The following is a 15034-nucleotide window of genomic DNA, read 5'->3' on the forward strand; positions in this document are numbered from 1 at the left end:
TTGTGATGGCTCCCAAGGCTGTCTGTATGCGTAGCCGTGAGTATAGGGCTCTGCACTCGTCATCATACCATCTGTTCTGGGGAATAGTCCCAGATGTCGCAGGCTCTCCTGAGTGTACACGATGTGGGAAACTCTATAATGCAGCCGTGTGTAGGAGTGATGCCAGCTGGGCTATAATGGTATCCATAGGTGCCAGGGGATCCATGAGTAGGAGCCCATCCTCTACTCTGCCAGTGTATATGTCTGCCATGTCATGTGTGAAGTAGATGGTAGTGTGTGGAGTCGGTATGTGGGGGGTTGGTGGTACTGGTGATCCGGCTAGTGAAAATGCCAAGTATGTATGATCTGCCCCAATAGGACGAGGTGGAATGGAGAATGAGGTGACAAGCTGTGATGCCTCCAAAGACCCCATAATGTAGTCTACCACCGTGCCTCCGGTCCGTGTATGACCCCCATGTGGGAAGCATGTCAGCCCTCCTGATCCCGGCCACTGTAGCATCCCGTTATAAATAACGAGACGATGCCTGGCTCCCAACTCTAGTAAGTGGTCCCCATAATGTCCTTTGTCTGGTCCAGTGTCCTCTGATGCCCGACTAGCCCCTATCTCCTCTGGGTCGACAGGGTGGAGGATCTCCATGTCATCATAGTCATACACCTCACACTGTCTGCTTTGTGTGTGGGCATTGAAGTCGCCCGTAAGAAATACTTCCCCTAGTGTAGAATAATGCATAATCTCCTCAGTCTCCCCTGTAGCTCCCGTGTCAATAGAACTGCTACTCCCCCTCACCCTCTCGAGGTACCTTGGCGTGTAGTCCTCCTGTATGCTGACTCCCACTGGAATCCCTCTACTCGAGGTAGCCCTCTCTCTGGGCTCTGATGTGTCTCTGTTCCGAAGTATGATGTCTCTCCCCACCATAACATGCTCCAGTCGTCTAGGCTGCACCCATAGTGAACCATTACAGTTCCATACTGCCATGTGTATCTCTGTCAGTGGCCTGGTCTCTGTCCCATAGGCCCCCAACCGCTAATCCATGGGCCGGCCATCAATGATGACCCGACCATCTCGATAGAAGGCTTTCTTGCCTTCTCTCCTCGCATGTAAGACTCGTGCCATGCAAGTTCTCCTATGCTCAAGCTGCATTTTCGTGAGATCATCATCCAGGAAAATAGGAGCTCCCTCTAAACCGCGTAGTATGACCCTCTTCCTCATGAAGGTGACCCTCTCCGTCTCTCTTGCAAACTGTAGGATGAGGGCTCGCTTGCGTGTTGAGTCTTTCCTGGCTCTCCATGCTTTTGTGAAGGGGAGAGGGTGCTCTTCCTTGTAGCCGAGCTTCATGCATAGAAGCTGTCCATCTTTCTCGGGAGTGGAGTCGGGTGTCTCGGCTATACCTGTGACTCGAATGTTGAGGTGGCGGGCATGCCTCATCTTCTCCTCCTCAATGGTGGTGTGAATGATTTGGTGTTCTTCCCTTTGAGTCTCCTCCCTCACTTCTTTACGGATGTTCTTCTTCACCACCTCAACCCATCCTGACTGCTTGGCTTCGAGCTTTCCCTCCATGTCCTTGGTGATCTCCTTGGACATCTCTTCTTTGATGGCCGTGAGAGTGTTGTCATTTATCTCCCCTTCTTCCTTCTCAGTATTCTTGATGGCTACCATTTCCACTTTCAATGCACTCACCTCCTCCTTGAGTGCCATGTTCTCTTGTTCGAGGTTCGTGACCCTTGCTTCGAGAGCCATGATGTGCCGGTGTAGTTTGTTCTCCACCTCATTGAGGTTGGAATCGGATGTCTTCTTGTTCTCCTTGATTAGTGCCTTCATTGCCGTCTCGAGGGCCTCGAGTTTCTCTTGGAGACTAGGGGCCATTCCTCTAGATCACTCTGCAGTCCTTCCCACAGGCAGGGAGGAGACAGAGAGAGTTATGTTGCTGCCTTGTGGGCCTGAGCAAGGGTGGGTAGGGAACCAGGGGCAGAATCCAACAGAGAACAGCAGGGAGAAGGTGGTGACAGTAGCGAACAGGGGCGGCCCCGGGAGAAGGCGGCGGCGAGCGAGTGGGTTGGGTAGCAGGCGGGTAGCAGCAGCGCGATGGGAGAGAGCAGTGCGTGCAGCGCACAGGGCAGCTGTGTGAGTGCGCGGCGAACAGGGCGGCGCAGAGGGCGACTGTGCGGGGGGGGGGGGGAGAGAGAGAGAGAGAGAGAGAGAGAGAGAGAGAGAGAGAGAGAGAGAGAGAGAGAGAGAGAGAGAGAGAGAGAGAGAGAGAGAGAGAGATTTTATTAACGTCTTCCAAAAGACCGAACTCGGCCTATGAGACAAATCGGAGTACCTGTATGGGGTATCCTCTGTCATCCCAACAAAATGAAAAAGTACTGAACAAAAAAAGTTGAATCTGGGTGTGCAGGGGATGGACCTCTACTACTAGGAGAATGCAAAGCTACATGCATGGAGTATACAATCATGGTATGCAACCTAGCTAGCTCCATCCTGTGCCATACTGGGGGTATAAAATGGTATACATCAGTGAAGGGGGTGTCCACAGCTCCCTGAAGAACATGCCTGGGTGTGCTCTGAAGCGAGCCAGTCGCTCCGCACCCTCTCTGTGAAACTGAGCTCTGACCTCTGTCATCTCTCTCTGGTAAGAGAGATTTTATTAACGTCTTCCAAAAGACCGAACTTGGCCTATGAGACAAATCGGAGTACCTGTATGGGGTATCCTCTGTCATCCCAACAAAATGAAAAAGTACTGAACAAAGAAAGTTGAATCTGGGTGTGTAGGGGATGGAGCTCTACTACTAGGAGAATGCAAAGCTACATGCATGGAGTATACAATCATGGTATGCAACCTAGCTAGCTCCATCCTGTGCCATACTGGGGGTATAAAATGGTATACATCAGTGAAGGGGGTGTCCACAGCTCCCTGAAGAACATGCCTGGGTGTGCTCTGAAGCGAGCCAGTCGCTCCGCACCCTCTCTGTGAAACTGAGCTCTGATCTCTGTCATCTCTCTCTGGTATAGGCGTGGTGTCCGAAAGCCAGGTGTCCTCTGTCTCCTGCGGGCTCTATGTGTCTCTGCTCTTTGGAGAGTAATTCCCTGCCGTGTAGGGGCTGGGAGGGGGATGGATCTCTGAAAAAATGTAGTAATCTGTGTCTGTCGCCCCCCCTCTGGAGCTGTCTGAGCCTGTAATAATGTCTCTCTATGGCACTGTATGTCTAGAATGAATCTCCCCAGTATGCGCTGGTCTGCTGCCTCAAAGATTTGGCAAAGTGAATGTGGCTCTCTGAATAAAATGGGATATCTCTCTCTGATGGCTGTATATGCTCTGCATCTGCATACATAATGCTCCTCACTCTCCACCTCCTCTCAGCACAATCTGCATACCCTCTCCTCTCGAGGGATCCGTGCTGCTCTGCCAGTCTCAATCTCCAATCGGTGTGATGAAACTCTGAGCTGACCAATAGCCACTCGGGAGCCGTGTGGTAAAAAGCCCTCCATGTATCTAGGCCTCTCTATAAATCCATCATCAGTGATACTCATGAAGTGATCTCTGTAGTATAGCATCTTCGGTGGAAGAGGCTGTGTAGGCGATATCCATGTCTCTCGTGTATAGAGCTGCCATAGATCCTGTCTCAATACTCTGTTCCTCTCACTATGAGAGAGACGGATATGTGGTGCATCCCTGTCATACTGGAATGGTGGTAGATGATCCATGTCTAGGCCATGCTGTGAGAACCAATGTGTGACCTGTGCATACCATGATCCTCTGTCTCCTGCCTCAGCCAGCTGTCTAGATGCCTCAAAAGCTCTGTATGACAATCTGTGCTGTGGCATCTCTCTGAATCTGTCTAGCAGGCATATAGTCTGAAATATGGCCTCTACCATCATAGGAGGCGCAGCAAACTCTGCTCGGATAATGTCATGAGGTACGGACGGTTTGCTGCGTATCATGCGTGCCAGAGAGATTTTATTAACGTCTTCCAAAAGACCGAACTCGGCCTACGAGACAAATCAGTGTACCTGTGTGGGGTATCCTCTGTCATCCCAACAAAATGAAAAAGTACTGAACTAAAAAGCTGAATCTGGGTGTGCATTAAGTACAATGAGTGGGGGAGGGGATGGAGGTCTACTACTAGGAGAATGCAAAGCTTATACAATCATGACATGCAACCTAGCTAGCTCCATCCTGTATCATACTGGGGATATAAAATGGTATAGATGAATGAAGGGGGTGTCCACAACTCCCTGAAGAACATGCCTGGGTCTACTCTGAAGCGAGCCAGTCGCTCCGCACCCGCTCTGTGAAACAGAGCTCTGATCTCTGTCATCTCTCTCTGGTATAGGTGTGGTGTCCGAAAGCCAGGTGTCCTCTATCTCCTGCGGGCTCTGAGTGTCTCTGCTCTCTAGAGAGTAATTTCCTACTGTGTAGGGGCTAGGATCGGGGTGGATCTCTAAAAAAATGTAGTAATCTGTGTCTGTCGTCCCCCCTTTGGAGCTGTCTGAGCCTGTAATGATGTCTCTCTGTGACGCCGTATGTCTAGAATCCAGTATGCGCTAGTCTGCTGCGTCAAAGATCTGGCGTAGGGAATGTGGCTCTCTGAATAAAATGAGATATCTCTCTCTCATGGGTATATGCTCTGCATCTGCATACATAATGCTCCTCACTCTCCACCTCCTCTCTGCACAATTTGCATACCCTCTCCTCTCGGGGTATCCGTGCTGCTCTGCCAGTCTCGATCTCCAATCGATGTGATGAGACTCTAAGCTGACCAATAGCTACTCGGGAGGTGTGTGGTAAAAAGCCCCCCATGTATCTAGGCCCCTCTACTATAAATCCATCATTAGTGATACTCATGAAGTGATCTCTGTAGTATAGCATCTTCGGTGGAAGAGGCTGTGTAGGCGATATCCATATCTCTCGTGTATAGAGCTGCCATAGGTCCTATCTCAATACTCTGTTCCTCTCACTATGTGTGTGAGAGAGAGAAATGAAATGAAATGAAATGTTATATTAACGTCTTCAAAAGGCCAAAGTGACCTATGAGACCAAAGTTACAACCATGTGACATCTGATACACTGTCTGCAAAAGAAAAGAGATAACCCCACAATACATCAATAGGAATGGCCTGGATATCTGCCATAGTGAGATGCCTGGTGCGACGAACCCGATGCCTTGCAGTGATGCTCTGAATCCTCCGGTGTAGGCACCGTCTTTGATGTGAGGATCCACGAACCCTCGGGCGTCTAGATCTGCCCAACTGGATAGCTCTCTCAACTAGAGTCCCACGGGGTGCCCACTGCTGGGCTGTCGGTTGTGTGTCCTCCCGGGTAGTCCCTCTAAAGAAGTCAGTAATCTGTCTCTGTGTGGACTCCCTGCCAGTCGGGCGTCTGCTCCTGATAATGGACTCTCTGAGCCTGCGGATCTCTAGGAGATAAAAACCCAAGCATCGCTGATCACAATAGTCCATGACTCCAGCCACTGGTCCAAATCCCTCTCTGAAAAGGCAATGGTAGCGCCCTCCAATCTCATAATATGCTGTGCAGCGACAGATGTAGTGCTCCTCCGTCTCTGGCTCTATCCAACAAATCTGACAAATCCTGCCCCTTGGAGGTATGCCTCTAAATCTGCCTGTCTCTATCTCTAGCTGATGTGAAGAGGTGCGGATCTGCCCAATGGCGCACCTCAATCCATGAGACAGATGGGTATCCATGTAGCTCGGTCTAAGTATAAAGCCATCCTCAGTGGTGCGGAGAAGATGGTCTCTATAGAAAGCCATGTTCGTCCCCAACTCCTGTGAGGGCTCTAGCCATGTCCTCCTAGTGTCCAACTGAATGAGGTCCTGTCTGATAACTCTACTAATGTCAGAATGTGTCAAGGTGAGAGAGGGTGCCTCTAGAGAGTACTGGAAGGGTGGAAGTCTGTCTAAACTGGACCCGTGGAGGTCAAACCAGGATGCTATCTGCGCATACCAACATGAAGTGTCTCCCTCCATGGCTAGCTGATGAGAGGACTCTAAAACAAGTCGTGCATATTGGTGTCGGGGAAGCTCCCAGGTGCTATGAATGAAGTGTCTCCCTCCATGGCTAGCTGATGAGAGGACTCTAAAGCAAGTCATGCATACCGGTGTCGGGGAAGCTCCCAGGTGCTATGAATGAAGGACACTGATTTGGCAAGAGCCTCGATTACGATCAGTGGTGCTCCCATCTCGGCTCTAATAATCTCATGGGGTACCGAGGCCTTAGCCCGAATCATCCTGGAGATCATGGACACAAGTGGTCTCTCCATCGATCTCCATCCATCGTATGTGCATCTTGATCGACTGTGACGATCTAGGCTAGGCCCCCAGATCTGTACTCCATATAGCATAGTCGATGTGACCAGCGTGTCAAAAAGCCGCAGCTTAGTGCGTGGCTCCTGAAACTGTACCTGTGAGCACATCCTCTCTAGACCTCCTAGTGCTGCATATCCTCTAGTCAATCTGGCCTCTGCTGCCCCCCTCATGGAAAATGTGGGCCTAGTGAACACCACTCCAAGATATGTGTATGAGTCAACATACTCCACTGTCTCCTGCCCATAGATAGATAGATAGATAGATAGATATATATATATAGAGCGAGAGAGAGAGAGAGAGAGAGAGAGAGAGAGAGAGAGAGAGAGAGAGAGAGAGGAGGGAGGGAGGGAGGGAGGGAGGGAGGGAGGGATTTTATTAACGTCTTCCAAAAGACCGAACTCGGCCTCTGAGACAAATCGGAGTACCTGTATGGGGTATCCTTTGTCATCCCAACAAAATGAAAAAGTACTGAACAAAAAGGCTGAATCTGGGTGTGCAGGGGATGGAGCTCTACTACTAGGAGAATGCAAAGCTATATGCATGGAGTATATATATAGAGAGAGAGAGAGAGAGAGAGAGAGAGAGAGAGAGAGAGAGAGAGAGAGAGAGAGAGAGAGAGAGAGAGAGAGAGAGAGAGAGAGAGAGAGAGAGAGAGGGGGATTGATTTTATTAACGTCTTCCAAAAGACCGAACTCGGCCTCTGAGACAAATCGGAGTACCTGTATGGGGTATCCTTTGTCATCCCAACAAAATGAAAAAGTACTGAACAAAAAGGCTGAATCTGGGTGTGCACGGGATGGAGCTCTACTACTAGGAGAATGCAAAGCTATATGCATGGAGTATACAATCATGATATGCAACCTAGCTAGCTCCATCCTGTACCATACTGGGGGTATAAGATGGTATACATCAGTGAAGAGGGTGTCCACAGCTCCCTGAAGAGCATGCCTGGGTGTGCTCTGAAGCGAGCCAGTCGCTCCGCACCCTCTCTGTGAAACTGAGCTCTGATCTCTGTCATCTCTCTCTGGTATAGGCGTGGTGTCCGAAAGCCAGGTGTCCTCTGTCTCCTGCGGGCTCTATGTGTCTCTGCTCTCTGGAGAGTAATTCCCTACCATGTAGGGGCTGGGAGGGGGATGGATCTTTGAAAAAATGTAGTAATCTGTGTCTGTCGCCCCCCCTCTGGAGCCGTCTGAGCTTGTAATAATGTCTCTCTGTGGCGCTGTATGTCTAGAATGAATCTCCCCAGTATGCGCTGCTGAAAATGCGCCTGGTGGCACTGTCTCTCTAGCATAGCCAATGCTGCATATCCCCGTGTCAATCTAGCTCTGGCTGCTGAACCCATGGTGAAGCGTGTGGCTGCTGCAGAGAAGGTAACCCCTAGGTACACGTATGATGTCACCACCTCCACCTGGCATCCTGCGAGAGTGAATGTCAGCTGACTCCTGCCCTGTCTCGATGTATGAAAGACCATAACCTTGGTTTTCCCAAGGTTCACAGTAAGACCCCTGTGTGTGCAGAAATCATCGAGTGCATGTAGATGCTGCTGTATACCACCTGGAGACTCAGATACTAATACAATATCATCAGCATAGAGCATAATATGTAGTGAGGTACCTGCTAAATCAACTCCATCTCCGCCTCCCCGTGTAATGAAGTCAGCCACCTCATCAATGTATAACCCAAATAGCGTGGGGGAAAGTGGGCATCCTTGCTTCACACCAATGGTGCTAGCAATAATCTCGGACATACCTCCTGGACATCTGACTCGCCCAAAAACCTGCTCATATAATGCATAGATGCCCCATGTCATATCTGCTAGTATGTCAAGAGACTGCAGGCGCTGAAATAGCATCTCTCGTGGTACTGTGTCAAATGCCTTGCGGAAATCCACAAAGCAGCAATAGAGCTTTCTCTTCCTCACTCTGGCCTGATCAATCATACATCTCAAAGTGAATACATGGTCAGTGGTAGAGAAAGCTCTCCTGAAGCTTGCCTGACCTGATGAGCGTAAACCTGCTCGCTCAGCATATAAGCTAAGCTCTTGCTCCAGCACTGCACCATAGAGTTTGGCCAGCACGTGGCCAACCATAACCGTCCTGTAGTTGCTCGGATCGAGCATATCCCTTGTTTTGTGAATCGGCACAATGGTGTGCATCGTCCACTCCGCAGGCAAACCCTCTGCTAGTGCCGTGTTAAACAGGTGTGCAAGAAAAGGAGCTAAAGAATCTACTGCATATATGAGATGCTCACCCTGCAAGCCCATATGGTCGGCGGCCCGTCCATGCTGTAGGCGGCGGATAGCTTCCTGTACCATCGAGTGGGTAAAGAAGCTAGCTGTGGTAGGTTGGGGCTCCTGTGGCTGAGGTATAGGTGGCTGCTGTGGGACATGGTATAGGCCCTCTGCATATGTGTGCCATGTCTGTGGGTCGGCAATAGGTGTCGGGGTCCGGGGCTCTCTGAAGTGCCGCCATGAGACAGGGCTATCTCTACTTATAAGGAAATAAAAGATCTCTAGCTCCTGTATCTCTGCGAAGGCCCGCCTTTTGCGGCGAGTAAGTCTCCTCATCTCTCTCCTCGACTCCCGCTCTGTGATGGCTCCCAAGGCTCTCTCTATGCGGAGCCGTGAGTATAGGGCTCTGCACTCGTCATCATACCATCTGTTCTGGGGCATAGTCCCAGGTCTCGCAGGCTCTCCTGAGTGTACACGATGTGGGAAGCTCTGTAATGCAGCCGTGTGTAGGAGTGATGCTAGCTGGGCTGTAATGGTAACCATAGGTGCCAGGGGATCCATGAGTAGGAACCCATCCTCTACTCTGCCAGTGTATATGTCTGCCATGTCATGTGTGAAGTAGACGGTAGTGTGTGGCGTCGGTATGTGGGGGGCTGGTGATCCGGCTAGTGAAAATGCCAAGTATGTATGATCTGCCCCAATAGGATGAGGTGGAATGGAGAATGAGGTGACAAGCTGTGATGCCTCCAAAGACCCCATAATGTAGTCTACCACCGTGCCTCCAGTCCGTGTATGACCCCCATGTGGGAAGCATGTCAGCCCTCCTGATCCCGGCCGCTGTAGCATCCCGTTATAAATAACGAGATGATGCCTGGCTCCCAACTCTAGTAAGTGGTCCCCATAATGTCCTCTGTCTGGTCCAGTGTCCTCTGATGCCCAACTAGCCCCTATCTCCTCTGGATCCACAGGGTGGAGGATCTCCATGTCATCGTAGTCATACACCTCACACTGTCTGCTCTGTGTGTGGGCATTGAAGTCGCCCGTAAGAAATACTTCCCCTAGTGTAGAATAATGCATAATCTCCTCTGACAGACAAGTGTATGGCGAGGCTCCTGTCTCCTCCTCCTGTGGGATGTCCTCTGTAATGACATAGGAGGATCCTGATGTAGAAAAGTAACATAGAGCTATGTATATAACCCTGTCTTGTGAGAGCTGTAAGCTGATCCACATGTATCTGGCCTCTGGATCCTGTGCTACCACTCTCAGTCTCCCCTGTAGCTCCCGTCTGAATAGGACTGCTACTCCCCCCGACCCTCTCGAGGTACCTTGGCGTGTGGTCCTCCTGTATGCTGACTCCCACTGGATTCCCTCTACTCGAGGTAGCCCTCTCTCTGGGCTCTGATGTGTCTCTGTCAGAAGTATGATGTCTCTCCCCACCATAACATGCTCCAGTCGTCCAGGCTGCACCCATAGTGAACCATTACAGTTCCATACTGCCATGTGTATCTCTGTTAGTGGCCTGGTCTGTGTCCCATAGGCCCCAAACCGCTAATCCATGGGGCGGCCATCAATGATGACCCGACCATCTCGATAGAAGGCGTTCTTGCCTTCTCTCCTCGCGTGTATTAACATCTACGAGAGGTCGAACTCGACCTATGAGACAAATCAATGTACAACTGTCAATGTCTTCTAGATGTCCAGAAAAAAAAGGACAAAATGAACATGAAATAAAGTATGAAAGTAGTGAGCTAGTGGGGGGGTGTGATGGATGGAGCACTACTGTTAGAGGCTCAATATGCAACCTATATGCGTAGGGTATACAAGAATGCAATGCAGATATGTCTAGCTCCAACCAGTACCATAATGGGGGTGTAATATGTGATACATAGGCAATGGCGAGGCAAAAATACCTCGGAGCATGATCTCTGGGTGTGAGTGTAAGTGAGCTAGCCGCTCCTGGATATGGTGTTGATGTCGAGCCTGTATCTTTGTGATCTCCCTTTGATGTAGTCTAGGAGTCTGGTAGCCTGGTGCTCTCGGTCTCCGTCTGGCTCGGAGGTCCGCAGCGCGCTGAAGTGTGAACCCCTCCTGTGTCAGGGTAGGCACTGGGATAGATCTCTAGAAGAAATCAGTGAGCTAGAGCTGTCACCCACCTCTCCCTGTGGTATGAGTCCGTGTCAGTGTCTCTCTGTGGCGCTGTCTCTAACAAGAATTGTCCAAATCTACGCTGGTCTGCGGACTCTATGATTTGGTTGAGTGAGGGATGTCCACTGAAGATGGTGGTGTATCTCTCTCTAATGACACTATATGCTCTGCATTTGCATACATAATGTTCCTCACTCTCAACCTCCTCCTAGCATAGTCAGCATATCCTCTGTGCTCTGGGGAACCGTGTTGCCCTACCTGCCTCAATCTCAAGCTGGTGTGATGACACTCTGAGCTGGCCAATCACCACTCGGGCACTGTGAGGCATGTACACATCCATGTATCTAGGTCTCTGTATGAATCCATCCGTTGAGATACGCATAAACTGATCTCTCTAGTATAGCATCTACGGCGGTAGAGGCTGACTGGGTGTAATCCAAGTCTCTTGAGTGTATCGCCACCATAAATCCTGCCGAAGGACTCTGTTCCTCTCACTGTGAGAGAGCTGGATGTGTGGTGCATGTCTGTCATATTGGAAAGGTGGCAGGTGATCTATGTCGAGACCATGCTGAGTGAGCCACTGTATCATCTATGAATACCATGATCCCCTATCTCCACTCTCTGCGAGCTGCCTGGACGCCTCAAAAGCTCCTTGTGAGAGTCGATCTGATGGCATATCTCTCATCCTCTGTATGAAGCAGATCGTTTGGAAGAGGGCCTCTACTAGCATAGGTGGTGCAACAAACTCCGTCCGGCCAATGTCATGTGGGACGGAGGGTTTGCTGCGGATCATCTGTGAGAGCATGAGAATTTGAGGCCTCTCTATCTGAGACCATGTGGAGGTGGCGAGCCTAGGTGACCATACTGCTGCAGCATACATCAAAGCAGGGGTGACTAGTGTGTCAAACAGCCCCCCCTTCGTGCGGGGCTCGTGGAAGTGTGCCTAGTGACACTGTCTCTCTAGCATGGCCGAAGCTGCATACCCTCGTGTGAGTATCCGTGGCTGCCTTTGCCATAGTAAATCTTCCTAGCGGAGTCGTAAATGTAATCCCCAGGTACACATATGAGTCTACCACCTCTACCTGTCCTTCTGCTAGTGTGAAGATGGCCTGTCGTCGAAACGGCCCTGAGGTGTGGAAAATCATGGCCTTGGTTTTCCCAAGGTTTACTGTAAGCCCCCTCTGTGTGCAGGAGTCTCTAGTGCATGGAGATGGTGCTGTAGTTCCATCCGCGACTCAGAGACCAGAATAATATCATCTGCATATAGCATAATGTGGACTGTGGTACCTGAGATGTCTACCCTGTCCCCACCACCGTGACCAATGAAATCAGCCACCTCATTGATATATAGCCCAGATAGTGTAGGAGAGAGTGGGCATCCTTGCTTCACACCTATGGTGCTAGCAGTAACATCAGATAGGCCCCCGGGGCATCGTATGCGCCCGAGGACCTGCTCATATAAAGCATAGATGTCCCAAATCATCTCTGATTGGATTCCCAATGACTGTAGGCGTTGGAAGCACCGTGTCAAATGCTTTGCGGAAATCCTCAAAGCAGTAGGATAATTAATCTCTTCTCCCGCACCCTAGCCTGGTCAATCAGACATCTCAAAGTGAATATATGGTCAATAGTGGAGAAAGCTTGTCGGAATCCAGCCTGCCCTGGTGCTTGCAGTCCCTCCTTCTCTGCATATGAGCTCAACTCTCCCTCGAGCACTGCGCCATAAAGTTTGGCCAATGTATGACCAATCATGATAGTCCTCTAGTTGCTGGGGTCTAGCATGTCTCCCACTTTGTGGAGAGGCACGATGGTGTGCATAGTCCACTCAGCTGGTAGGCCGCCCTCCACTAGTGCCTTATTAAAGAGGTGAGCAACAAAGGGTCCCAGTGTGTTAGGTGCATAAATAAGATGCTCACTCTGTATATATGTGTGGTCAGCTGATCTCCCATACTGTAACCGGCGGATAGCTCTCTCTACCATCGAGGCGGTAAAGAAAGTAGAGGTGGTAGGGAGGGACTCCAGTGGCTGTGGTATGGGCGGCTACTGAGGAATATGGTAGAGGCTCTTTGCATATGTGTGCCATGTGTGTGGATCCTCAATCGGGGTATGAGGGCGAGGCTCTCTCATCCTGCGCCATGCAGTGGCTGCATCTCTGCTCATGAGTAGGTGGTATATATCCCAGTCATAGTTTCCACGAGTTTCGGAAATGGGGGTGCGGAGCACGGCGGGAAACGGAGTTTCGGAGTTTCGGCCTTCGGGAAGAAACGGGGAAACGGAGTTTCGGTTTTAGGGTTTAATACATACATATATAATTAATAAAAACATTACAAAAGCTTGAAAAATACATCTTTGCTCAAGTTCAATGTCAAAGACTCAAATGATAGATCAAAATTCAGAAATGACAACTGTAGGCTCAAGGCTCAAGCGGCGTCAAGCCTCAAAAGAGTCAATACAAAACAAGATCCATCATCCATCATCCATCATCCATCATCCATAATCCATATGTATAGACTATAGTAAATACAAAACATGATCAAAAAATATCCATGTGGCTGGCAGGCTGGCAGCAGCTGCTGGCATGACAAAATCCTAGAGCTAAGTGCTCCAAAAATCACTCATCAAGATCATCCATGGAGCAGTCATCCTCCGACTCATGAGAGTCAGGCTCAGATGAAGAAATGGTAGGATCGTGGTCCTCTGCCTCTGCTGAGATTCGAGAAGTGGAGGCTGTTTTTCTGGTCCTGCAGGCTGCGAGCAAGGTGTGACTCCTTCTTGCTTGGTAGAGCTTAGATGGCAAAGGTGGAGGCCCCAAGTAGAGAGGTAGAGGGCGTGGTAGAGGGCTGATGTGGAGGTAGAGGAGTAGAGGGCAAGGTAGATGGGTAGAGCAGCTCCAAACAGGCGGCGGAAAGAAGGCGCAAAATGCCGGCGAAAGAGAGCACGCGGGTTTCTAAACCTTGGAAAAAATAAAACTTGGAAACGCCGTTTCCGTTTCTGGAAACGTTTCCGAAACGTTTCCACGTTTCGGTGGTCCAGAAACGCCGTTTCTGGAAACTATGATCCCAGTACTGTGCCTTCTCATATGCACGCCTCTTACGGCGTGTGAGGGTCCTCATCTGTCGCCTCGTTTGTCTTTGTGTAATGGTCCCCAGTGCTCTCTGGGCACGGAGGTGTCTATATAGCTCTCTGCACTCATCATCATACCACCGATTCTGGGGCATGCTCCCAGGTCTATCTGTGTGCGCAATGTGTGTATGATGGGAGAAGCTGCGGGTGGCGGCCGTATGTAGTAGAGATGACAGCTGGGTGGTGAGTGTCTAGAGGTGACAGGGGATCCATCTGGAATAGCGTGTCATATACATGATGCTCATATATGTCTGCCAAGTCGTCATGGGTGAAGTAGAAAGTTGTATGCGATGCCTGTGTGGGCTGTGTGGGTGCTGGTGTGAAGCTCGCCAGTGACAGTAAGAGGTACGTGTGATCCGCACCAATAGGACAGGGGGGGGGGTGGTAAAAGATGTCACTGCCTGTGTGGTCTGCATGGACCCCATGATGTAGTCCACTACGCTACCCCCCCCTTGATAGTGGAAAGCATGTCAGTGCTCCTGAAAGATGTCTTCGAAAGACCACTAGGGTCTATGAGGCCAAAAATATGTAATGAAGTATCCATGGGTCTACAATGATCCTGGTAAATTACATAAATGAAAAGAACCTTAAACTACGAGCATCAGCTGCATACGACTAAGTAGTGACTAACTGAGGTATGATCATTTTTCAGGGACCATGGAAGCGTTGCTCATTTGGGAAAACCTCTTTTGTTGAGCATAGGACGTTTTTCCACTTATACCACAGTTTTCTTCGTGTGTGGATTCTACTAGTTATGATGTTCCAGGTATCAATCAAAGGATTATGTAGAAGCAAGGTGCATGAATTGATGTGGGTTCTCGGTTGTTTTTTCATTTTAGATCTTAAACTTTTGATCCTTTTTGCTCTCAGGGTTTGATCATTGTGGCATATTTGAAGAGTTTCAATTTTGAGAGTATAAAGATTTTGCTGAGCCTCGGTCCAACTTATTTTGTGATGAACCTGATTGAATGTGAGGGCTTCGTCATATACCTTACCTTGACGTTGTTGAGCATAGTTTTATAATGTGTTAACCTATTTTCACTCTATGGAGTAACAGACTTGGTTGATGTTTCAATGGCCAGCTGTACTTGACATCATACTGATGGTTGGGGCTTACACAAGCTCTAAAATTAATGCCATTGTTCGAATATTTGCTCGGTTCGTTTTTTTTGGAGGATGTACAGGGGGCCTTGTTTATTTGTACTTGTAAGTGC

The 15034-nt window shown here is 49.7% G+C and overlaps 1 protein-coding gene across 9 annotated transcripts in view; it reads left to right on the forward strand.

Annotated features, from left to right (window-relative positions):
* The window catches only part of LOC147639199 (callose synthase 10-like), a 251362-nt gene that overhangs the window by 128865 nt on the left and 107463 nt on the right, over window positions 1-15034 (forward strand). For all 9 annotated transcript variants that reach the window (XR_015264354.1, XM_086788318.1, XM_086788339.1 and 6 more), the window contains 3 exons: window positions 14473-14586; window positions 14691-14790; window positions 14903-15026. Coding sequence is in view for 8 of the 9 variants with exons in the window: in XM_086788318.1 (XP_086644444.1) it covers window positions 14473-14586; window positions 14691-14790; window positions 14903-15026 (338 nt within the window). In the remaining variant the exon portion in view is untranslated. The remainder of the gene's footprint in view (window positions 1-14472; window positions 14587-14690; window positions 14791-14902; window positions 15027-15034) is intronic.

The sequence above is a fragment of the Cibotium barometz genome, chromosome 4, assembly GCF_041138505.1.
Source record: "Cibotium barometz isolate CiBa-2024 chromosome 4, ASM4113850v1, whole genome shotgun sequence".
Lineage (NCBI taxonomy): Eukaryota > Viridiplantae > Streptophyta > Polypodiopsida > Cyatheales > Cibotiaceae > Cibotium > Cibotium barometz.